The 27,197-nt window shown below is 44.9% G+C and overlaps 1 protein-coding gene across 1 annotated transcript in view; it reads right to left on the bottom strand.

The window, feature by feature from the left end:
• The window catches only part of GGPS1 (geranylgeranyl diphosphate synthase 1), a 75,560-nt gene that overhangs the window by 8,454 nt on the left and 39,909 nt on the right, over positions 1-27,197 (bottom strand). Inside the window, exon 3 of the mRNA XM_082249961.1 lies at positions 2,442-2,512. Within this exon, the coding sequence (XP_082106087.1) occupies positions 2,442-2,512 (71 nt within the window). The remainder of the gene's footprint in view (positions 1-2,441; positions 2,513-27,197) is intronic.

Genomic DNA, 27,197 nt, shown 5'->3' with positions numbered 1-27,197 from the left:
AGAAGTGGAGGATCTGGTCTGCTCTGTGCAAAACCAACGTACAGAATAGGCAGGTATAACATGTTTGTTGTTTTTAAAGAGGGAAAAAAAAAAGACGGAATTTTTCTAAGATCTTACCGTAAAATTCCTTTCTCTGAGTCCTCCGACAGTCGCCGCCCATTCACACAGTCTTCACTTATGGGGTATTGACTTCATCTCCACAGGAGTTTCTAGGCATAAGACTTGTAAAAGAACAATAAATCTACATAGTCACACCCATGGGGGCTGTCCTTCTAGTCCAATACCCCCCTGCAATAGCCATCCCAATTCAGTTTGGTCGCAAGCAGTGAAAGTGTATAAAAAAGACCACAAAAAGAGGAGCGGGGGCGGCGACTGTCCGAGGACTCAGAGAAAGGAATTTTACGGTAAGATCTTACAAAAATTCAGTTTTCTCTTACGTCCTCCGACAGTCACCGCCCATTCACACAGTCTTCACTTATGGGGACGTCCCAAAGCAGTGTAGACATGAGGGGTGGGCAACGCAACCGCCAGAAAAGCAACGCAGTATCACATTCAGAATCAGAAGAAAAGGAAAGTCTAGGCCTTTTCCTAGCAGCACGTTCAGACATCAGCACATCCATTTTTGACACCAAAGTTGAAACAACAGCAGCCAAATTAGTGACGGCGGAGGATTCAGAGGACCCTGAATCCCCCCACCAAGGCTGGCGGGAATTTGCTGTCCTGGGATTCCATAACAAAGGAAAACATTTTTTTTTTTTTAACTGGCCCTTTAAGTGCGCCGCGGACCCCCACAGCACACCGCTATAAGACACACAGAACCCCTGCAGGGACAAAACTGACCAGGAAGATTGCACAAGGCAGGACAGGAAAAAGAACAGCAGGACAGAACCCCACAAAGTGTTACCAGCTTCTTCGGTCGCTCCTGTGAGAAAGGAGGAAGTGATGTCACCGCTGGAGGCTGAACCAGGCTGCAGGCCATGGGAAAATGGATACCTATGTAAACTAATGGGAGGCTTTGGCAAGATGGCCACCGACATGTGCTCGGAACGATCGTTTGCTGTATGCTCGCCCACAGTGAAGCCAGACATGCTGCCCACACTTAAAATGGCGGACTGGCGGTTTTTAACCCCGCAGTGGTGGCCACACATGTCTGCATCCCCAAGCACCCTAAAAGTGACATTAGGAGAGGGACCCCCAAAACCCCACACAGCGCTGCTGTGAGAGAATAAAAATCCTCGCAGGGACCGGGACCAGGGAGCCCAAAACGCACAGACACAGGGGACAACACAGACACACATGGACTGCCGACCCCAGACAGAGGCCCCACACAGAATGTACTTACCTGTACCCGATGGCGTGGGGTGCCTCATATCAAGCGGGAAACCGCCCACCTTTAGATGGCAGGGGAGTGCCGCCAGCCAAAACGCAGGACACTAGAAGTGCACGGACGAACCTATGCTGTGTCCAGTGAGGTAGCCACCTCACATGGCTGCATCCCAGATGGACAGGGATGGGTCTTTGTGAGGCCAGGGCGAACACATAGCCTGCAAAACGCTTGATGGTGGGCAGGGATCCAGCTGACCTTCTGTCCTGGAGAACCAGGATGGTCAGTCCGATTCCCGGCTCCGCAGACGCCGTCTTCATCCGAAGATCCACTAACTAGTGCTGATAAAATAAACAGCTAGCAATGTAAAGAAAAAATTACAGCTTTGAAAATAAATCATAAAAGAAAAAGAAGAAAGGCTGAGACTGTAGCCTCAGCACAGGGAAGCCTATCCACTCCTGAAGCTAGGCAGAAGACAAACTGAATTGGGATGGCTATTGCAGGGGGGTATTGGACTAGAAGGACAGCCCCCATGGGTGTGACTATGTAGATTTATTGTTCTTTTACAAGTCTTATGCCTAGAAACTCCTGTGGAGATGAAGTCAATACCCCATAAGTGAAGACTGTGTGAATGGGCGGCGACTGTCGGAGGACGTAAGAGAAAACAATACTTTAGTGTAACTAACCTCCTGTCCCATGGTGACAACTGTACTGAGCAGTGTTGTCACCCTAGTACAGGGATTGTGCCAGGACCACATAACACCTCCCTCCCTTTTGTATACTGGGGTGGGGGAAACATAGATAGCAGTCCAGATAAGTGAATGAACAGAAAGCTCAATACATTTCTGGATGAACAGCTACTTTTTTAATAGGGGTATTTTAGGGTATTTATAAGCACATCTAAATGCAGTACGATGCAATGGACCAATGTAATTTATATTTAGAAAATATATTTAACATTTTTAATTAGAATAAATTGTTTCATACAATTGTTTTAATACATTTCTGAAAGTTTTACAGACAAAACTCCACACTGTTAATGACCATTTTATATGTTTTGCTTTCACACTAAGGAAAATAAATCAGAACATTACATAATTGGAGAAAAAGAAAATACCTGTGTTTTGTCTTCTGGCACGTTAAGCCAATGGTTAAAGGCTTGAGACAACTTTGTTCTAATTTGTTTACCTAGAATTACCAAAAAAAAAAAAAAAAAACCTCATAGAAAAAGGCCATGAAAGATATTAGGTTGAATATGCAACAAAACAAAGAATATACATTTATCATGGGCAAAATAAGGGGGATGCTAAAGTCCACACAATTTTATTTGAACTTTTTTTTTTGTGTGTTTTGAACAGAGTTATGAAAATGTATTACATCTACAGAAACCTATTTTGGAGCGGACAGAAGACAGGAAAACAAGAAAATACTGGTAATTGCTTAAAAAGAGTCAACTTCCTCTAACAAAGTTAAAATATATTAATAATAGGAAAGAAATGGTTTTAGCACTAACCAGTAAAAATATCATACACTTATATGTAGCTTAAAAATAAACCAATGATACCAGCCCCAACACAGAAAAAAAAAAATTACCCTTCTATATCACTTGACCTCTGGAAGATCTACCTCCCTTCCTGACCAACCCATTTTTTGCGATATGGCACTGCACTACTTTAACTGACAAGTGCGCGGTCGTGCGACGCTGTACCCAAATAATAAAGGTATTTTTTTTTTTTTTAAAAAAAGAGCTTTCTTTTGGTGGTATTTGATCACCTCTGCGTTTTTTATTTTTTGCACTATAAACAAAAAAAGCCGAAAATTAAAAAAAAAAAAAAACACAGAGTAATGCCCCATACACACGTGCAGATTATCTGCAGACTTTTGTCTGCAGACTTACCTTTTCTATGTAGTGCAAGGGCCTGCCGGATTGCATACAAATTGAAAGTGTTTAGGTTTGACCTCATATTATATGGTTTTGGTAAGTCTGCAGACAAAAGTCTGCAGATAATCTGCACGTGTGTATGGGGCATTAGACTTACCGGTAACTCTGTTTCTAGGAGTCGTCCAGGACAGCACAAGAGGTAGGAAACACAAAGCAACAGGTGTATAAAGGGGCAGTCGCCATCCCACTTCCCCAGTCTTTTAACTCAAGGACTCCCACGGAAACGGTTTCTGAACAAGAAAAAACTTGTCCAAAGTTACAAACAGCATATAGGGAGGGAAACCCTGGTGTCCTGGATGACTCCTAAAAACCGAGTTAGTTATCGGTAAGTCGAACTCTGTGTTTTTTATTTTTTTTCAAAATTTTCGTCCTTTTTTTGTAACTCTGATTTTTCTCCAGTCGTCTGTCCAGGACAGCACAGGAGAGGATCAACGGGAACTTACCAGATTTGGGGGGGGGGGGGGGGGACTACCGTCTGGAGAACCTTTCTCCCAAACGCTTGATCTTGCGCTGAGATGAGGTCCAGTCTATGTTTAATGAAGGTCGAGTAGCTAGAACATGTTGCTGCTTGGCATAATTGTTCTGGTGTCGCCCTGGCTCACTCCGCCCAAGAAGCAGATAGTGCCCGCGTAGAATGAGCAAACAGGAAAAAGGGCATTCCTTTTTAAGGCTTTTATAGGCCTCTAGAATTGCTTGTTTGATCCATCGAGCAATTGTGTTCTTTGAGGCCTGATGCCCCAATTTTCTACCAGAATGTAGAACAAAGAGAGCATTCGTTTTTCTAATGCCTTCGGATAATTGTAAATAGTTTAAAAAACAAGCTTTCACAACCAGAAGGTGGAATTCTGTTTCTTTAGGATTAGTTGGAGATGTACAGATGGAAGGTAAAACAATCTCTTGTACCCTGTGGACACTTTAGGTAAGAACCCCAGATCTGTACACATTACCAGTCTGTCCTCAAATATTTGCAGAAATGGCTCAATCACTGAAAGTGCCTGCAGCTCGTTATGTGCCTGGCTGTAGAAATCGCCACCAGGAATAATGTTTTGAGTGTAACCCACTTTAAGGACATGGATTCCTCCTGTGAAAGTTTTATCCATTCTTGTAACACTGTTGCCAAATCCCATTTAGGTAAAATTTTAAATGGGACTGGTCCAATTCTTGCTAAACCTTTAAAAGGATCTGCGCACTAGGTTCAAAATTAGATGAAACTTGCCCGGTGGTTTCTTCACCACGAAAACGTGTGATAGAAACCTTGATTTGTCTCTTCTTGAGGCACCGGAACTAGGACCTGCTGATCCATCAGGTTGGCAATTTGAGACAGAAGTGCAGACGCCTTCTGAGGATCTCTGGAGGGGGGGGGGTTTAAGAACCTCCTTGCAGATGGAGTGTTCCTAAACTGGATCCGATAACCCTCTTTGATGATCCTCAGAATAAACCCATTTGGGGTAGCTTTTTCCCCACTGTGGGAAAAACTGTCCCAACCTTCCTCCCACTGGGACCCCATCACTGGGATTTAGGGTTTTTTTAGGAGAGGAAAAAAGGACACCCGTCTTCTGTTTTCCCCTTCCCCACTGTCTCTTAGTGGCTGGTAATTTAGAGGTCTGCCCTTGCTGTTTTTGGGGACGAAAAAAAAAACACCTTTCTGGAACCTTTTTGGCCTTTATTGGAAAGGCTTTCTTTTTATCGGTTGTCCGGTCCAAGACTTTCTCTAAGTCAGGGCAAAACAGAAGATCCCCATCGAAAGAAATACCGCAAAGTCTTACCTTTGAGGCTGAATCTCCTGACCAGGATTTAAACCACAGGGCCCTGCGGGAAGAGTTTACCAAGGCTGCAGCTTTTGCTGAGAGTTTAACCGATTCTGCTGAGGCATCTGCCATGTACCATGCTGCCTTATTAAGCATTGGTAGGGAATCAAGGATTTCTTTCCGAGAGGTCCCCCCTTCCAAATGGGCTTGAAGTTGGTCCAACCAGACTTCCAAATTAGGGGCCACTACTGTTGTAGCCATTGCGGGTTTTAAATTAGTCATGACTACTTCCCATGTCCTTTTCAACAGAACCTCCATTCTTTCATCCATGGGTTCTCTAAGGATCCCCATGACCTCAAACGCAAGATCCGTCGCTTTGGCGCATTGAGAAAAAGGCTGCGTTCAATTTCAGAATTTGATTCCAAAATCTTCATTAAAGGGGAACCTCCTTTTTAAACTTTTTGGAAAAAAATAATTTCTTCTCAGGCTCCAACCATTCTTTTTGATGGAGCCTGATAAAGCACTATGCACCGGAAGGTTATTGCAATTATTTGAGAATGAGTGATGAGTATCAGCAGTATCAGAAAAGTAACACCAACCCAACTCAAAGTAGAGGGGCGGGTACTGCATCCGTCAATGAACTTAAGAGAAAAGGATTTTACGTTAAGTCAAAAATACAGTTTTCTCTATCGTTCATTGACAGACGCAGTCTTCTGATTCATATCAGTAGGGATGTCCCAAAGCAGTGCCAAAAAATGAAGGGTGGGAACAGCAGAAAAGAACAAGTCCCCAAGGCTAAACATAGCCAACCAGGCTAAACCACATCCTAAAAAATCATGTGTTTACTGTTGATGGTTCCCATTTCATCCAGGTGCAGGGCGTGGCCATGGGCACATGTTGTGCCCCGGCCTATGCGAACCTGCACCTGGGTGGATGGGAACGAGACATTTTCAGTGATGAGGCCCTCTCCATGTACCGGAGCCATGTAATTACCTGGCTCAGGTACATAGATGTCCTCATCATCTGGGACGGGGGCATTGACCTTTTTGAAGCCTTTTTCAAACGACTACAAATTAACACCTTTAATTTTAAATTTACAATGACATGGAGTAATCATCAAATCAACTTTTTAGATACCACCCTCTACTTTGAGGAGGATGGAAGTATTGGGTCGACACTATTTAGAAAACCAACAGCAGGGAACATAATATTACATTCTGAGAGTTCCCACCCCAAAGCTTTAATTAAGAGTATCCCTTACTCTCAATATCTAAGATTGAGACAAAACTGTTCAAGTGATTCCAATTTTCAAGCAGAGGCAGATAAGTTGAAAGCACGTCTACTGCAAAGAGGGTATACTACCACTATGTTAAGGAAAGCTTATAATAAAGCAAAAGGGAATAACAGACATGACCTACTTTTCAAGAAAAAAATCAATAAAGAACATAATAAGGTCAGATTCATTTCCACCTACTCTAAACAGCATCATGAAGTCCGCAATGTTTTACAAAAAAATTGGGAACTTCTGACTAATGACCCAATACTAAGCAAAGAGGATGCCAAGCCCATGAATACCTGGGGATAACCACTATTACAATCTTGACTACGCCAATATAAGATTTGTACCATATTCACTTCATTTGACCCTCTGTGGTCACATTCATTCTATATACTCAAGGTATTACAAATGACTATACTCTTCTACATGTGAGCGGTCCATGTTGAGCCATTACCGACTGGTCATCGTGGTACCCTGCTGGTCCCTCCGGGCAGTTACTGCTACTATACTCTCGATACTCTCACGGAGTTCTCTGCCCTGAACGGGCTTTGGGAAACCTGGGCATCCCTCCACACGGTAGCAATACCGTTTTTATCCGACAGATCGATCCAATCCACTGGTTGGACGCAAAGGATACACTAGGTGCTCTATCTGGAACTCTGGGTGACCCCTGAGGAAGGGCTGATTCTATGCCCGAAACGCGTAGGGTCGGTTCCGGTTCCATGATTGCCCTATGTACCTGAGCGTCCACATCCTGGTTCGGTATTCGGTCTGTCAAATGCATGCAATTTTAATGCCCTGTATGTGTTTTTGTGTCTTCTTCTAACATTGTGTTTTTACATTTTGTTTCATTTGTACCAATAAAGATTGTTTTATGTAGCACACAGTGTTCAGCGGCATTTATAGTCCCATACCACAAGGGGAATCCTTTTTGTATACACTGACTAGGGATGATGGCCGCTGTCACTGGGCACTGAGCATGAGAATACTTCTTGTCTCAATACTAAGCAAATATCTAGATGATCATCCGAATATTACATACAAAAGAGCAAAATCATTAAGAGACGGATTAGTCACAAGTCACTATGTAAGACCCATAAATGAAATACCTCACACTAAAGGTCTCCAAAAATGTGGAAACTGTGACTTCTGTCCATGGATACTAGAGGGTGAGTCTTTCACAATGCCTAATGGCCACAGGAGATTTATCAATCAATTGGTCACATGTCAAAATAAAGCGGTAGTTTATATAATGCTATGCCCATGTGGGGCTTTCTATGTGGGTAAAACCATTAGACCCCTTTGGAAGAGAATTTCAGATCATATCTCCTATATTAATAATGGCCAAATAAATACCCCTATCGGGGGCCATGTCGGCCTCAAGCACATGTTTGACCAATCGATCATTAGATTCACTGTTTTAGACATCATTCCCCAAGATGCAAGAGGGGGAAATATTGACAAAAAAGTCCTCGCCCGTGAGGCTAGATGGATATATGACCTTAAGGCAACTACACCACCGGGCTTGAATGATGTAATTAGCTATAAACCCTTCCTCTGACACCCTTGTGTCACTCTGTGTCTAACTCAGGATCATGAGTATTCGTTGTTCTAGGAGCCCCTTTTTCCTTTGGGGTATGTCGTGCAAAGATTAGAGAATACGGTATATATTTACAATGGAAATTACCGACTATTTCCCAAAGTTTAAGATTGTACCCCGTAAAATGCTCAATTATATGTTTGATTTATGTAAAAATATATATTGCCGCATATTAATTGAATGTATAGTTTACGATATTATTAATCTAACAAACTATGTGCCTTCTGATTTTTGACTGGGAAGGTGACAATGACGACAGCATATATTCATTTACTCTTATGTAGGCTATAGTATATGCCTTCAGAACACTTCTGTTTAACTCTACAAGTACATAGCCTTCATGTCACAAAGTAATCTAATGCCAGGATAAGTGTCCGCCTCTCTTTCTGTCCATAATTAGCACCGTTGTACGTAACAATATTAAGCACCAGCAGGGGGAGCCCACCGCAAAGCGCTCAGACTTTATGTCTGGGACGCTTCTCACAGCTATGCCACTTCCGGTAGTTGTTGGTATTTCCGGCCGGAAAGCTGCATCTACACTAATCCAGCTAACATCCGAAGGGGCAGCATCACTTCCGGCGCGACTGGAAATGACGCAGCCTCGGCTGCGGCGGTAACAATAAGCAGACTATGATCTTTAACACCTGTATCCCATTAAAACTGGTGCCAAAATAGTGGAGGGAGTTAATTAACCTCCCCCTCCTATATATGATCCCTAGGAATAAGCAGGAATCAGGCAGGCTTGCTGGCGTGAACCACATAAAGGTATGAACTATGGACACTATTCATACACAGCTGTATACTGCTCCTGCTGACACTACGGTGTTAGGATCATATAGCCTATTAGTAAGATGGAGATATATATTGTTTCAGGACTTGTTGGGTCCAGGACATACTGTCCTCTCCACCTCCCTGAAATAGGATGCTATGATGTTATCCTTTCCTGCCTGAAGCCACTTGTGTACCATAAATAAGTGGGTGTATGTCTCTGTTTCTCCTCCATTTTTCCCTCCCCCCCCTATCAATATGGGCAATAAATTGATGACCACAAACATTTTTATACGTATTGGTTTTTCACCGTTCTAGGCTGTAACCACCGTATATCTCTAAGTATATATCAAAACTATTACCCCACTGGGCTCGTGTAAAAGAAGAGGAAACTATAGGTGGATATATGAAGTGCAGCTATTAGGTATGAACCAAATGCTCCCCCAATATACAAGAGTCTTTGTACAATTGACTCAAATGACCATATATAATTTTCTTGTTACAACTTACCCTACATCCATGTGTCTTATGCCTAGTGTTGGTCACCTATACCCTCAAAAGTGTTTGAATATATTGGAGAATCCTGGCAATCAAGCTAGAATAAATTGCCTCTTTAGTATAAAAAGGTGGGTCAATACATTTTTTCCATCAAACAACTATTGAAATCAAATATCCATCATTATACCCAGAATGTGAGATATATACAAATATACGTACATGGGTTCTATCTTACAGCGTTGCTCTTGTGGTGATGGAGAGGCTGGAAACCCAAGCCTAGACAAACATGTGAATAGAGGTACAATATGGAGGCTGTATATGATTACTGAAGGAATTATATTTATTATTCCATATTATTCTGTGTGTCGCCACAACTTGTCACCTTCTGAGTCATTTAAAAAGGGTCAGTACAAAACCACTGTTATCTGTAATCATATATGTATTAATGATGATTTACTAATGGACTTATGAGTTACTAATTGTCATTTCGTTATATTCCATATTTATAGAAATAGCGGTCTGTTTTGGTCTCTCAGGCCCTGAGGAAGCCTTGAGCGAAACGCGTCGGCTTGCTGGGGACCTACATTGACCGCATTCCACTCTGATACCTATTCTCCATCCTACACAGGCTTTTGGTTTTTCCCTCACGGGATGTATTTCTATATTTCAAATGACTCTTATTGATTGATTTTATAAGGAATTTTCTTCCTATGTTAATTTGTCCTTGTGAACATGTGCATGTTTGCCCATGTTTTTTATCTCTAACTCAATAAAATGTTAAATTGTTTTATATAAACTGGTTTTGTGTGTGATCCTTCTACTCCCACTGGCCCGTAAAGCCCCATCTTTCTCTATCTCATTTTTGTTATTCCTATTAGGGGTAAGGGCCTACTTACACGGTACCTTTGTTTGTGCCATAGCCAACCAGGCAACATAGGACTCATCAGAACAAATGATGAGGCCCACCTGAAACAAACCGTAAACACCCTCAAGAAAGGCCAAAAGAGACATTTGCAGATGCCAGCACATCCACATTATAAAATTTGGCAAAGGTGTGAACAGACTACCAGGTAGCCGTCTTGCAACCTGAAGCACAGATGCCTGTATAGCGAAAAGCCCAGGAAGCACTAGGCGCCTGAGTAGAATGCGACGAAACAGGGAAAGGTAGGACCTGACCCTCAATTAAATAAGCCTGCAACACCGTCTGTTCGATCCATCTGGAAACAGTCGCAGCAGACGCAGGCAGCCCTGTTCTTGGGCCATCCGTGAGTACAGAGAGCGAACCTGACTCACAAAAAGACTCAGTAGTCGCCAAGTACATCCCCCCCACCCCACCTTTTTCCAGATGGATATTATTAATGAAGTAGAAGTGTTATATTCTCCGTGTTGTGAGAGACACAGGACTCTGGTCTGGAACAACGGATGTTTATTCAGGACTCTCTGTACACTACAACAGGCATTACAGGACAGCTCTGTATATCCACACATCTCCTACATGTCTCCAAGATGGCCACTCTGCCCCTTGACCCCTGTCATCACTCCTGGGTGGAGCCAGCCTTAAAGTGACAGTACATGTGAAACCCTTCAGGTATAACACCTTCCATCCATCCCTAAAAAAAAACAACAAAAAACAAAAAAAAAAAAAAAGCACAACAAAACGAGAACAGGCATAAAACAGTAACTCGTAATTGTCCAATACAGTCCTCCAACTCAGGAGATTTACATGGCTTCTTCCGCGTCCGGATGTGAGAACAACTTCCAGGGACGCTATGGGGAGAACATGGCAGTGGATCACTTTCGGCAGGCTCATCGAAAGTCTCATAACCGCTCTTGCATTTGAAACCGGTCAGGAGGGCGACAGCATCGTTGAGGACGGGCACCCAGCGACTCGGGGCCGGAGGAAGCAGGGCTGGCCGGAATGGACACCGGCGGGGCCAAGAGGGGATCCCCTAGCTCAGAGGGTGAACAGACCTCTGGACCCGGGCTGGAGGGCTCTGTTGGAGCTGAGTTCAAAAGTTCAGAGTCCCCCCAAGCATCAGTCTCAATGCCTACTGATCCGGTAGGAGCAGATCCTGGAGACACTGGAAGTGCAGCCGATGTCAGGGATTCGGGCAGCGGAGAACAAGGACGCAATTGGTCCGCATGTCGTCTGCAAATGGAACCATCTTCCAGGCAGTCCCTATACATTTTGGGTTCCAAAGTCTCTGCGACGATAGCAGGAAGCAAACGAGTGTTGGAAGTGCCATAAGATTGGGCCCATACCTTTTTGCTGGGCTGTAAACTGGGGAATTTAGTCGTGTTCGACCCTTTTGTCTTGGGACTGCCATACATGTTCCTGGACCGTTTGAGGGCGGAGCATGTCCAAAACAGTCCATGGCTGCCGACCCAAAAGAAGTTCAGCTGGAGTTTTCCCAGTGGTTGCATGTGGTGTGGTTCTGTAAGCAGAAAGGAAGGAGTCCAGCTGCTGGGGTGACAGGGACTGTTGTTTACTTGTAGCCACAGTAGCTTTGAAATAGTGTTTGAAGGTCTGTACAGACCTTTCTGCTTGACCATTTGTAGCCGGGTGGTAAAGTGCGGTCAACTTGTGTTTGATGTTGTGGGCAGTCCGGAAACTCTGAAACTCCTGGCTTGTGAATTGTGCACTGTTGTCTGTGACAATTTCTCTGGGGTATCCAAAACGTAGCAGCGAGATGTAACAGTATGGAAATCGTCGCCCTAGTCGTCGGCTGGGTAACAGGAATGACCTCAGGCCACTTTGAATGGGCATCAATAATGAATAATGATCAAAAAGGTGTGTCCTCTGATCGGGCCTGCAAAGTCCAAGTGTAGGCGAAACCAGGGAACCGTGGGCCAAGTCCAGGGCTGGACGCACCCTCGAGGAGGGTCTCTTGCAGTTTGTGAACATCCAGCACACGCATTCACATATGTCGTGATATCGGAGTCGAGGTTCAGCCACCACACATAGCCTCGGGCCTTTTGTTTCAGGGATGACCAGTATGTAGCAAGTCCAGAATATGTCTCTGTAGGGTCTGTGGAACGATCACTCGGTCTCCCCATAAAACACAGTTGCCAGCCATAGTTAATTCCAGACGCCTACGGAAGTAAGGTTCATAATCCTGTGTGCCGGTTGCAGGCCAACCGTCCCGTACCCAGGAGAGTATTGTCTTAAGGAAGGTATCCTTGGCTGTATGGGCTGCTACTTCCCCGGAAGACAGAAAGGACAGGCTGGTGTAACAACAACTCTTGACAGGTGGAGAAGAGTCTGTTAATGTCCTTGTCAGACGGGGCATGGCGTCCGCATTAGCATTGGCATCATGGCTGCGATACTGGATTTTGTAGCTATATGCTTCCAAGAATAGGGCATAGCGTTGAAGACGGGCCGCAGTCGTCTGGGAGATGCCTTTGTCAGGGCTAAAGATCTGAAGGAGTGGTTTATGATCAGTCAGTATGGTGAATTCCCTACCATACAGGTAAAGATGAAACTTCTTAATTGCCCATATGAGCGCAAGAGCCTCTTTGTCAATGTGAGAGTAATTGCTTTCTGCTTTTGTCAAGGACCTGGAGGCGAATGCCACAGGTTTTTCTGACCCATCTGGTAAAACGTAAGCTAGTACAGCCCCTAGACCATAGGGTGAGGCATCACAAGCCAAGGTGAGAGGCCTTTGGAGGTCATAGTGCACGAGCATGCGTGACGCCAACAGCTTTCGCTTAGAAACTTCAAAAGCACGTTGGAATGCAGCCGACCAGTTCCATCTGGAGCGTTTCTCCAAAAGCTTGTTTAATGGAAACAAAGTGTGTGCTAGATCCGGCAGGAATTTGTGGTAATAGTTCAGCAAGCCCAGGTATGATCGCAGCTGTTGGACGTTGGTTGGGGCTGGAGCTTTTACTAAAGCATCAACTTTGGCTTCCGTGGTGTATATAACCTCTGCATCCACAAGGTGGCCACAAAACTCCAATTTAGGTACCATGAATTGGCATTTCGCTAAGTTCACTTTTAGACCCTGCTCTTGGAGTCTCGCCAACACAAGCTCCACGTTATGCTTGTGTTCCTGGTCCGTCAGGCCTGTGATGAGCATGTCATCTAACAGGCACTGTGTGAAAGGTTAGTCTGCCAAAATCTCATCCATTTTGCGTTGCCAAATGGCTGGGGCGGAGGCTACCCCAAACACCATCCGATTGTATTTATACAGTCCCTTGTGAGTGTTGATGGTTAGAAACTTGCGGGACGAAGGGTGGACCTCAAACTGTAAATAAGATTGCCTGAGATCAAGCTTGGTGAACTTTTGACCTCCTGCAAGAGAGGCAAAAATGTCATCTACTCTGGGTAGGGGATACTGGTCTATCTCCAGTTGAGAATTTAGTGCCATGCGGAAATCGCCACAAATGCGTAAGTCCCCATTCGCTTTCTTTACTGGTACAACTGGTGATGCCCACTCGCTGTGCTCTACCTTTGAGATGACACCTTGTTCCTCCAGCCGGCTTAGTTCAGCTTCCTCACCTGCTCGGAGTGCGAAAGGTACCGTCCGAGCTTTGAAGAACCTAGGCTGGGCATTGGGTTTCAGCCTGAGTCTCACACAGTCATGCTTTATTTTTCCCAATTGGCGATCAAAGACTTGTGGGAATCGCTGTTTCAGGGATTCCACCCATCCCTCGTTATCTCTTGATGGGATGGTCACGGTGTTGCAGGGGTTTATGGCGATGTCTGGCATGCCAAAGTGAGCAATCCAGTCTCTCCCAAAGAGAGGGGGTCCCCCATGTTCTAGGATATACAATGGCATTCTCTTTGTCTGACCCTTGTAGGATACCTGTACTTTCACGTAACCCAGTGGGTGGAGTATCTGCTTTGAGTATGTCTGCAGTTTGGTGTTGGACGGACAGTTGTTCGGATCAGAAGTTTTCTCCATTGTTTCTGGGTGATAACTGAAACTGCTTCTCCTGTGTCTACATCCATCTTGAGTTTCTTTCCATCCACGGTTACCTCTACAGTCATTGCTGAGGGTGCTGAATGCATATGATGTATGTCTAATCTGTGGAGCACTTCCTCATCCTCTGATTCAGATGACGATGTATATCTTCCCACCATATATTCCTTTGTCCTGGTGTTCAGAGGTGGTTTATTTCGCACCTTCTTACTACGGCAGACTCGTTTCAGATGGCCTGCCTTACCACAATTATGACAGAGCTGATCCTTAAACCGGCAGACTTTGTGATCATGGTCTGTATTCCCACAACGGTAGCAAACTGACTTCTGGGTTGGTGAGGTTCTATAGTTACAGTTAGCTGCAGTTGGCTTGACTGCTGTTCTGAAAACTTCCTCTTTAACCTCTTCCCTTCTGCTCTGGGGGTTCAATGCCTCTGTATCTTTCACAGCCATTTCCATCACTGAAGCTATCTCAATTGCCTTTGTAAGGGTAAGGTCTTTCTCTGTTAACAGTCTCTTTTGGCTAGACTCACTATTTAGTCCCATGACAAACTTAGCCCTCAGTGCAGTCGATAAGTACTCCCCAAAAGAACAGGTTGAGGCTAGTCTGCGAAGGGCGAGCACATAAGCCTTAATATCTTCACCAGGCTGTTGCTGTCGCTGATAGAACCGGAATCTTTCTGCAATCTCTAGTGGTTTAGGCTGGAAGTGATTCCCTAACAGTGTCAGGAGCTCTGCCAAAGTCTTAGTTGCTGGTTTTTCAGGGAAAAGGAGATCCCTAAGCGTGTCATATGTCCTAGCACCAACCACTGTCAGAAATACTGCCACTTGCCTGTCGCCTGGGATGGCATTTGCATAAAAATATTGTTCTAGTCTCTCAATCCAGGAACTCCACGTTGTCTGTTCTCCATCAAATTCACTTAATGTCCCAATCAATTACATTTTCCTGCTGGGCTCTGTGGGTGTTTGTATCCAGCGGACAATCCAGAGTTTTTTTCCTTCTTTTCTTTTCTCACACGGATAGTAACCTTGTAAATCCCATCCTTGTCGCCACTGTTATATTCTCCGTGTTGTGAGAGACACAGGACTCTGGTCTGGAACAACAGATGTTTATTCAGGACTCTCTGTACACTACAACAGGCATTACAGGACAGCTCTGTATATCCACACATCTCCTACATGTCTCCAAGATGGCCACTCTGCCCCTTGACCCCTGTCATCACTCCTGGGTGGAGCCAGCCTTAAAGTGACAGTACATGTGAAACCCTTCAGGTATAACACCTTCCATCCATCCCTAAAAAAAAACAACAAAAAACAAAAAAAAAAAAAAAGCACAACAAAACGAGAACAGGCATAAAACAGTAACTCGTAATTGTCCAATACAGTCCTCCAACTCAGGAGATTTACATGGCTTCTTCCGCGTCCGGATGTGAGAACAACTTCCAGGGACGCTATGGGGAGAACATGGCAGTGGATCACTTTCGGCAGGCTCATCGAAAGTCTCATAACCGCTCTTGCATTTGAAACCGGTCAGGAGGGCGACAGCATCGTTGAGGACGGGCACCCAGCGACTCGGGGCCGGAGGAAGCAGGGCTGGCCGGAATGGACACCGGCGGGGCCAAGAGGGGATCCCCTAGCTCAGAGGGTGAACAGACCTCTGGACCCGGGCTGGAGGGCTCTGTTGGAGCTGAGTTCAAAAGTTCAGAGTCCCCCCAAGCATCAGTCTCAATGCCTACTGATCCGGTAGGAGCAGATCCTGGAGACACTGGAAGTGCAGCCGATGTCAGGGATTCGGGCAGCGGAGAACAAGGACGCAATTGGTCCGCATGTCGTCTGCAAATGGAACCATCTTCCAGGCAGACCCTATACATTTTGGGTTCCAAAGTCTCTGCGACGATAGCAGGAAGCAAACGAGTGTTGGAAGTGCCATAAGATTGGGCCCATACCTTTTTGCTGGGCTGTAAACCGGGGAATTTCGTCGTGTTCGACCCTTTTGTCTTGGGACTGCCATACATGTTCCTGGACCGTTTGAGGGCGGAGCATGTCCAAAACAGTCCATGGCTGCCGACCCAAAAGAAGTTCAGCTGGAGTTTTCCCAGTGGTTGCATGTGGTGTGGTTCTGTAAGCAGAAAGGAAGGAGTCCAGCTGCTGGGGTGACAGGGACTGTTGTTTACTTGTAGCCACAGTAGCTTTGAAATAGTGTTTGAAGGTCTGTACAGACCTTTCTGCTTGACCATTTGTAGCCGGGTGGTAAAGTGCGGTCAACTTGTGTTTGATGTTGTGGGCAGTCCGGAAACTCTGAAACTCCTGGCTTGTGAATTGTGCACTGTTGTCTGTGACAATTTCTCTGGGGTATCCAAACGTAGCAGCGAGATGTAACAGTATGGAAATCGTCGCCCTAGTCGTCGGCTGGGTAACAGGAATGACCTCAGGCCACTTTGAATGGGCATCAATAATGAATAATGATCAAAAAGGTGTGTCCTCTGATCGGGCCTGCAAAGTCCAAGTGTAGGCGAAACCAGGGAACCGTGGGCCAAGTCCAGGGCTGGACGCACCCTCGAGGAGGGTCTCTTGCAGTTTGTGAACATCCAGCACACGCATTCACATATGTCGTGATATCGGAGTCGAGGTTCAGCCACCACACATAGCCTCGGGCCTTTTGTTTCAGGGATGACCAGTATGTAGCAAGTCCAGAATATGTCTCTGTAGGGTCTGTGGAACGATCACTCGGTCTCCCCATAAAACACAGTTGCCAGCCATAGTTAATTCCAGACGCCTACGGAAGTAAGGTTCATAATCCTGTGTGCCGGTTGCAGGCCAACCGTCCCGTACCCAGGAGAGTATTGTCTTAAGGAAGGTATCCTTGGCTGTATGGGCTGCTACTTCCCCGGAAGACAGAAAGGACAGGCTGGTGTAACAACAACTCTTGACAGGTGGAGAAGAGTCTGTTAATGTCCTTGTCAGACGGGGCATGGCGTCCGCATTAGCATTGGCATCATGGCTGCGATACTGGATTTTGTAGCTATATGCTTCCAAGAATAGGGCATAGCGTTGAAGACGGGCCGCAGTCGTCTGGGAGATGCCTTTGTCAGGGCTAAAGATCTGAAGGAGTGGTTTATGATCAGTCAGTATGGTGAATTCCCTACCATACAGGTAAAGATGAAACTTCTTAATTGCCCATATGAGCGCAAGAGCCTCTTTGTCAATGTGAGAGTAATTGCTTTCTGCTTTTGTCAAGGACCTGGAGGCGAATGCCACAGGTTTTTCTGACCCATCTGGTAAAACGTAAGCTAGTACAGCCCCTAGACCATAGGGTGAGGCATCACAAGCCAAGGTGAGAGGCCTTTGGAGGTCATAGTGCACGAGCATGCGTGACGCCAACAGCTTTCGCTTAGAAACTTCAAAAGCACGTTGGCATGCAGCCGACCAGTTCCATCTGGAGCGTTTCTCCAAAAGCTTGTTTAATGGAAACAAAGTGTGTGCTAGATCCGGCAGGAATTTGTGGTAATAGTTCAGCAAGCCCAGGTATGATCGCAGCTGTTGGACGTTGGTTGGGGCTGGAGCTTTTACTAAAGCATCAACTTTGGCTTCCGTGGTGTATATAACCTCTGCATCCACAAGGTGGCCACAAAACTCCAATTTAGGTACCATGAATTGGCATTTCGCTAAGTTCACTTTTAGACCCTGCTCTTGGAGTCTCGCCAACACAAGCTCCACGTTATGCTTGTGTTCCTGGTCCGTCAGGCCTGTGATGAGCATGTCATCTAACAGGCACTGTGTGAAAGGTTAGTCTGCCAAAATCTCATCCATTTTGCGTTGCCAAATGGCTGGGGCGGAGGCTACCCCAAACACCATCCGATTGTATTTATACAGTCCCTTGTGAGTGTTGATGGTTAGAAACTTGCGGGACGAAGGGTGGACCTCAAACTGTAAATAAGATTGCCTGAGATCAAGCTTGGTGAACTTTTGACCTCCTGCAAGAGAGGCAAAAATGTCATCTACTCTGGGTAGGGGATACTGGTCTATCTCCAGTTGAGAATTTAGTGCCATGCGGAAATCGCCACAAATGCGTAAGTCCCCATTCGCTTTCTTTACTGGTACAACTGGTGATGCCCACTCGCTGTGCTCTACCTTTGAGATGACACCTTGTTCCTCCAGCCGGCTTAGTTCAGCTTCCTCACCTGCTCGGAGTGCGAAAGGTACCGTCCGAGCTTTGAAGAACCTAGGCTGGGCATTGGGTTTCAGCCTGAGTCTCACACAGTCATGCTTTATTTTTCCCAATTGGCGATCAAAGACTTGTGGGAATCGCTGTTTCAGGGATTCCACCCATCCCTCGTTATCTCTTGATGGGATGGTCACGGTGTTGCAGGGGTTTATGGCGATGTCTGGCATGCCAAAGTGAGCAATCCAGTCTCTCCCAAAGAGAGGGGGTCCCCCATGTTCTAGGATATACAATGGCATTCTCTTTGTCTGACCCTTGTAGGATACCTGTACTTTCACGTAACCCAGTGGGTGGAGTATCTGCTTTGAGTATGTCTGCAGTTTGGTGTTGGACGGACAGTTGTTCGGATCAGAAGTTTTCTCCATTGTTTCTGGGTGATAACTGAAACTGCTTCTCCTGTGTCTACATCCATCTTGAGTTTCTTTCCATCCACGGTTACCTCTACAGTCATTGCTGAGGGTGCTGAATGCATATGATGTATGTCTAATCTGTGGAGCACTTCCTCATCCTCTGATTCAGATGACGATGTATATCTTCCCACCATATATTCCTTTGTCCTGGTGTTCAGAGGTGGTTTATTTCGCACCTTCTTACTACGGCAGACTCGTTTCAGATGGCCTGCCTTACCACAATTATGACAGAGCTGATCCTTAAACCGGCAGACTTTGTGATCATGGTCTGTATTCCCACAACGGTAGCAAACTGACTTCTGGGTTGGTGAGGTTCTATAGTTACAGTTAGCTGCAGTTGGCTTGACTGCTGTTCTGAAAACTTCCTCTTTAACCTCTTCCCTTCTGCTCTGGGGGTTCAATGCCTCTGTATCTTTCACAGCCATTTCCATCACTGAAGCTATCTCAATTGCCTTTGTAAGGGTAAGGTCTTTCTCTGTTAACAGTCTCTTTTGGCTAGACTCACTATTTAGTCCCATGACAAACTTAGCCCTCAGTGCAGTCGATAAGTACTCCCCAAAAGAACAGGTTGAGGCTAGTCTGCGAAGGGCGAGCACATAAGCCTTAATATCTTCACCAGGCTGTTGCTGTCGCTGATAGAACCGGAATCTTTCTGCAATCTCTAGTGGTTTAGGCTGGAAGTGATTCCCTAACAGTGTCAGGAGCTCTGCCAAAGTCTTAGTTGCTGGTTTTTCAGGGAAAAGGAGATCCCTAAGCGTGTCATATGTCCTAGCACCAACCACTGTCAGAAATACTGCCACTTGCCTGTCGCCTGGGATGGCATTTGCATAAAAATATTGTTCTAGTCTCTCAATCCAGGAACTCCACGTTGTCTGTTCTCCATCAAATTCACTTAATGTCCCAATCAATTACATTTTCCTGCTGGGCTCTGTGGGTGTTTGTATCCAGCGGACAATCCAGAGTTTTTTTCCTTCTTTTCTTTTCTCACACGGATAGTAACCTTGTAAATCCCATCCTTGTCGCCACTGTTATATTCTCCGTGTTGTGAGAGACACAGGACTCTGGTCTGGAACAACAGATGTTTATTCAGGACTCTCTGTACACTACAACAGGCATTACAGGACAGCTCTGTATATCCACACATTTCCTACATGTCTCCAAGATGGCCACTCTGCCCCTTGACCCCTGTCATCACTCCTGGGTGGAGCCAGCCTTAAAGTGACAGTACATGTGAAACCCTTCAGGTATAACAAGAAGCATCCAAATTTGGGATATTAGATGAACTATATACATTATTCCCATCAGAATTCTTTATAGCCAGGTATTCAGTACCTCGCCCCTCATACAGGCCATTATGCACACAATTCTGGAAAATTTAAGATAAGATTAACATGGTTAACTTCCAATGGTGGGACACATTCTTCCTGCAAAAATACTCGCTGCACAAAATCAGCCCAAGAGGTTTAAGGAACACCAAGACATGTTCCTTCCTATCCCCTCCCTCTCAACGGAATGGTCCAGTGTGGTTGAATTTTGCACATAAAAATGGATAACGATTATCACTCAAAGAGAATTAAAATACACAGAACTTCTAAAGAACATTCAAAATCAAGTAGGTTCTCTTATTCAATATACCCCGCATCTACCCATGACCTGGCTTACGAAACTCAAATGGCACACAAAACAATACGAAGTTTTTTTCTTAGGCATCAAACTCAAGAAAATACGTAGAGACTTTGACGATTACAACTTCAACTGCATCTTCCAATGGAAACGCACAAATAACACCACCACCAAACATCCCATTACTGAGGGAAAAACTACCCTCCCCCCCCTCGGCCTTTACTCTCCTTATCTTTCCCATCCATTCGCTCAACAGAGCAACCTTCAACACACCCCTCTTAACCTAAATTCAAACCCACAGCATTGCTCCCTAAGAGCACTCGTCCACCCCCCGCCAAAACTCAGGAAATCATATCCCAATAACGGTGTGACCCACCACCCAGCAGTCCAAAAATTCACCCTAAGAAACTACTACAACTACTAAAGTATTCCCTGCATCCAGCCACAGCTCAACACCAAAGTCCAAAAACAACAACAAAAAAACGTCCTCATCTTCCTGTGACAACCCTAACCGGAGGACGAAGGCTAATCACCCCATTTCTACCCGGACCTCATAGGAACCAGACACCAATGTCACAAAAGGCTCAAATTCAGCCCAGCCCACACTACCCAGCTGTCCGGTAAGTTTGTCTTTATTAGTCCAAACCCAAAAAAAAAAAAAAAAAAAAAAACCTTGAAGAGGCAAATGGGGGGGGGGGGGGATGCAAAAGGCAAAAAACGATAGACCAGATGACCATTAAAATCTTCAATTTATCCAACCACACCCTAACACCCCCTGAAGTATCTCTGCTCAGCAAGGGTCTCACGTTTGCTCCAACCGCTGGCCCCAACCCGTTCCAACTTTTCATAGACCTTAACCGGTTTATCAGAAATCGCACTGTAAAACGCTTCTTCCATATGAAAATCAAAAAAAAAACAATGACAACAAGACTACAGAAGAAACACTTGATTCTGACCCTATCCCCAAGGACCTAAAATTCAACTCCCTCCGATCTAACCGCCCTACTACATCTGAAGCAACTATACACCGAGGATGAGGACCTATATGTCGAATTTCTTAGCCAACATTTGCCTACCACTCCACCAGTGTCGCACACGGCGCTTCGCCCACCATCCATCTTCAACCTCAGCTCCTCCAAAAGGGTCCTACATACAAACTTTCTACCAGGTAGTTTATGAAGACATCCAAAAACTTTGCCAACAAAACCGCACCACTTGAACTTCCCACTCCAACCTTTCCACTGAAGAAATACTAGCCATGGCTAATCTCACCAAAAACAACATCATCATCATTTAGTCTGCCGACAAAGGCGGTGGGATCGTGGTCCAAAATAGATCCAACTACCTTCAAGAATTAGACAGACTATTGTCAGACGCAAACACCTATACTAAATTTGAAAAAGACCCGTTACCAGAATTTACTTCAGAAGCACACCAACTCATCAATAATGCTGCATCAGAAGGAATTATTAACAAAACAAAAACAGCCTTCTTGAAACATGAGCTCTACAATAGCCCCTATTTCTATCACCTACCGAAGATTCACAAAGACCCAACCAATCCAGCCGGCAGACCCATCGTGGCAGCCACGGAGAGTGTCACTAGCTATTTTTCTATTTATATCAACCAACTTTTACAACCACTGGCACAAAATCTTCCATCTTATGTTAGAGATGGTATACATCTTCTCGACATGCTAGACAACTACACATGGGAACCCTCCTACATGTGGCTGTCACTGGATGTCTGCTCCCTATACACAGCAATACTGCATGATGTAGGCCTATCAGCAGTCAAACATTTTCTAGAAGACTCAAACATGAATCCTCGCCAAGCACAATTTATCCTGGAAGCCACAGAATACTGCCTAACTCATAACTATTTTGAGTTTATCGGCGACTTCTACCTACAGACACATGGCACAGCTATGGGTACGAATTTCGCACCCAGCTATGCCAACTTGACCACGGGCCTGTGGGAAAAGAGATACATCTGGTCCAACAATCCTTTTTCCTCCCAGATTATATTCTTTTTTTTTTTTTAAACTTTAATTTTTATTGAATTTCAATCTAAGTTATACAAACATTTAAAAAAAAGAAGAAATACACATTTTCAATAAACTTTGCAAGTAACCCAACCCTTCTCCCTACCCCACCACCTCCCCATTATCTCCTTGAGCTACTTCTAGTTCACTCCTAATTTATATAAAGAAATTTTTCCTCTTTTCCCCTTTTTAATAATAATCGTTAGATTCTCAGCAGTTGTCCATTATTTAGGAGTATTACCTTCAACTCTTCCGATTCCCCTACCTTCCGAAGTTTTTACATCCGTAATGGCTACATATTAATTTCAGCATAGTTGCTAGTTTTTTCAAATCCGCCCATTTTACCCATTTTTTAATTATGTACGGTGGCTATTCCTCTTGTCTACTGATGACAAACTCCACATTATACACATAATTTACTCTACTGCACCATTCTTTTAAATGTGGGCTTTCTACTTCACCCCATTTTCTGGGGATCGTTCCCTTTGCTGCATTTAATAAAATTGGAACCAGGGTTGTTTTATATTTTATTTTATTCTATGGTCGTTACATCGACGATGTAGTGATTATCAAGGATGGTACACCCCTCACCAAAAGGACAAAAATATACCATTCCAGATTTTTTCAACTGTTCCATGGAGTTCGAAATATACTGCATGTCATGTTCATGTGGCCTACATTACGTAGGCCGCACCCTCCGCACTCTACGCAAAAGACTTGGGGAACACAGAAGGTTTGTTGAAGCTGGAAATGACAAACGCAGCGTCCCCAAACATTTCCTGCAGCACCACCACCAATCTTCAGGGGACCCAAAAGTGTGGATTATCGAATCTATACCGAAAAATCTTCCTCCAGCAGAAGGGTTTAAACTCCTATGTGCTCAGGAATCCTATTGGATATATTGCCTGGACTCCCTGACACCGGGAGGCTTAAATGAAGAAATTGAGGTGAACCCACTACTTTAAACTACTACCGATTATCCTAAATATAGCAATACTTCATATCCTGCCTTATTTCTCCAGAATACTTCATATTCTGCTTTTTCCTCTACCTTGAAATACTACCACCCTAATCTCAATTACTTACAAGAAGCCCCTCTCCATCATGGACTTATCTCATTCCTATCTTTACGTGCCTATACATACGAATATATGTGCATTATCTCTTATTTTTTCAAGGTCAATTATTAAATTGTTTTATAATTTTTTTTCCTTTACCTCTAATTTTATTTTTATTATTATTATTTCTATGTTTATTTATTTTTAAATTAATTTCAAACCTTTTTTTTTTTTTTTTACAACTCATTGTATACACCACATCTCCACAGCAACAGGCCCCCACCCCCGGAGACTTTCTGTCATATGACTTCCTGTTCTGGCCTGACGACTCATTGTATATATCCCATCTCCACAGAAACAAGCCCCCGCCTCCTGAGTCCCTCAGCTATAAAACTCCCAATTTTACACATAAATCAGCATCGCCTGAGGAAGGAGCAAGCATGTTCCGAACGCGAGCACCCCCTGCCACTATTGGATGTAAGCCTGGATACTGAACACTGCCAGAAACACAGGAAGTGTCGGACTCCACCGGCACAGCCAGGACCACGGCCGCCACAGTGTACTTCCCTAACATCCCTACAGTGTTGCAGATGAACCATCACCATTTGCTGATCTACTATTTCCTCTGTGTGAGTTACTACATTGTTTTTATGTAATAAATAACCGTTTAATCTACCCTGAGGTGGCACTGCTTTTCTTCTCCTACCCCCTTTTTTTTTTTTAAATAATTGGTGTATCAAAAATTATATACGGATCGGGAGTATTGGAAAAATTCCACACTTCCTTTCTAAATGTGCTCTACCCCTAGGCCCTAATCACCCACACAAAAAAAGAAAAAAAAAAAAAAAGGGAAGAGAGAATGTAGGGTGTGTGGTATCTCCCCCCTAATTTCAAAAATCCCTCTATTTGGAGGAGAGGAGGGGAAAAGAAGAGAAAAAACAAAATAGACACTATAAAGCCAGCAACCCAGAGAAAAAAAAAAAAAAGTGTTTCATCCCTATCCTCTCTCTTCCTCTATTCCAACTTCTCTTCCCTTCTCTTGCTGCTGAGGGTAGGGATAAGGTCCTTCCCTAGATCCTTGGGTCAGCCAGTTTTCAACCTGTATGGGATCTGTCCCTATAAACCGAAAGAAGGCCGTTCGATCTTGATAAGATCTGAGGTTGAAATATCGACCGTCCCTTTGAAATGTAACCGAGAAGGGAAATCCCCATCTATACGTGCATCCCATCTTTTTTGCCAGATCTAGTAAAGGTCTTAGAAGTGCTCTTCTCCTCAGTGTTCCTCTTGCAATATCTGAAAAAATATCTGTGGAAGGTTCCTTCCACATTTATGTCCTTTGCTCCCCATGCCTCCCTTAATATTAACTCCTTATGCGTATAGTGATGTAATCTGCAGATCACGTCTCTTGGTCTTTTCTCATCTTTGCTTCTGGGGCCTAAAGATCTGTGTATCCTTTCTATTTCAAGACGGTCGGGGCATTTATCTCCTAGGACCTGTTTAAAAATAATTTTCGCTACTTCATTTAATTTTTCATTGTTTATGTTTTCAGGTAGACCCCAAATTCTCAGGTTGCTACGTCTGCTTCTATTCTCATATTTCTTCTAATTGGAGTTGTACTGTGTCTTCCTTCTCCCTCTGTGTATTTCTGCTTAGTTCTAATGATGTCACTTTTTCTTCTAAGATTTTTCTGGCTGCTATCTCCTCCTCAAGGCGTGTTGAAATCTTTTGCATGTCCTTTTTTAACACTTGCATTTCTTTGAGGTGTGTTTCTTCTATTTTATTAATCATTTGTGCAATGTCATTTTTTGTTGGTAGGGCTTGAAGCATAGCTTTCAATTCTGAGTTTTGCATAAAAGCCTGTGTATGCATATCAGTTGCTATGTTTTCTCTTTGTCCATTCCCTGGGCTATATGGGTAATTCTCTGAGGCTGGGGAGGTGGCTGGTGTGTTAAGTGTATCCCCTGGCCCTGGGCTTGTCAAAACATTATTCTCACCGGGTTCCATCCTTGCGCTATTAGTGAGGAACCTTACAATCTCTCCTTCTGATCTGTTTGACTGTTTTTACTGCATTTTTCTTTCCTTTCTTTCTTTTGGTGAGCGTCATCCTCCCACCTTTCCCGCTCACTCCTCTCCTCTTCCCTTCCACCTCTTCTTTACTTGTAGGTTCTATTTAAAACTCCATTCCAGAGGGTCAGGGCTCCTTTAAATGCAATACTCCACTCTCTATTCTCTGCTGTCTGTTATCACACCGGACAGAGAAAAAGAAAAAATATCCTTCCTTTTTCCCTTGAGTGTATAAGAGAGAAGGGAGGTGAAAAGATGAATATACACTGGCAACCCCATAAATAGGAGGGGGTCTTCCAATAGACCAGCCCCTCCGTTTTCAAGTCCACTGAACACTTCCCCCAGAGCCTCCGTCCTTGTTGATCGGGAGTAATTCTCTCAGTGGGGACCTTTGATGGTATATACAGTTCAACTAATCAGTTTTAGGGACGGTGTAGTAGAGGCAATGGTGTAATCAGTTGGAAGGCTTACCTACTTAGTAGTCCTCCGATCTGTTTGCTCTTTTCCCCTCTCTTGTCTTTAAAGTGCTGGATCTCAGACCTATCAGGTGGGTGTCCGGCTCTCCTCACTCGAGCCCGTTGGTGTAGGACAAGATATCTCTATCCCTCTACCAGGAGAGGGGAGGTCATAAATGTAGGCTGGGTCCAATCCTCCAGGCTCCCTGCTCGGACTGTTTACAGACCAGATGAAAATAGCCCCATTGCCTCCATGCTCACTACAGTTCGTGCTGTGGACAGCTATTCAAAGGGGAGGACCGGGCTGCACACCATGCCTGCTGCCCGGTCTACTGCTCTTCTGCTGCGGCTCTCCCTCTACCACTGCTGCCTTTCCTCTCTGTACGTCCAGCCGGGTCTGTCAATCCTACCTCCGCTGTTTCCTCCACCTCTCCTCACCGTGGGGATGGCGTGGGCGCTTTACAGGGCTTTGGATTCGGTCTCAGACCTTCAAGCTCCCGGTCTCTCGGACCTTACTTCGGCGTCCTGGTGCTTTCCATCGGGAGAGGTGCGTTCAGTGTTGGGAGACACGCCGTGCGTGTCACATGACCACTTCCGGGTACGCCGATGACCTCATGTGGAGTGATCCCCGGGCTCTTTCCCTCCTACCCCTTTTTATGCCAAGTACACCTTGAGTGCCCGAACTATAGCCAGAGTATGCAATGCACATTCCTCAGGATGTTTGGGCTTAGGACACAAAGACGGTAATACAATGTCCTCGTTCAAGTGAACACTAGAACCACCTTCGGAGGGAAGGATGGATCCGGACGAAGTACCACTTGTCTCCATGAACCAACATATAGGGAGAATCACAGAACAATATTTCTAGTGCCGACATCCTGCGCACAGAGTGACAGCAACCAAGGAGGCCACCTTCTGTAATAAGGTAGGCAGGGAATACCCCCTGAATTTTCACAAAAGGAGGTTCTTGAAGAACCGACTGCACCAAATCAAGGTCCACAGTTGGTGACGGAGGCCGCACCGGAAGTACCAAGTGTCGCACTCCCTGGAAGAAGTCACGCACCAGGGAACGGGCGGCCAACGCCTTTGGAAGAAAATTGCCAAAGCCGAAACCTGACCCTTGATAGTATTTTTAAGGGATCAACCGGCATCCCAACCTGGTACCTCCGTTGATGGATGCTCCTAGTGCTTTCCGAGGGCTCCAAGCACTCCACAAGACACTATACCCACCTAAGACCCCA

The sequence above is a fragment of the Pelophylax lessonae genome, assembly GCF_965119305.1.
Source record: "Pelophylax lessonae genome assembly, chromosome: 3".
NCBI classification, from domain to species: domain Eukaryota; kingdom Metazoa; phylum Chordata; class Amphibia; order Anura; family Ranidae; genus Pelophylax; species Pelophylax lessonae.
This window is presented reverse-complemented; position numbering and strand designations above follow the sequence as displayed.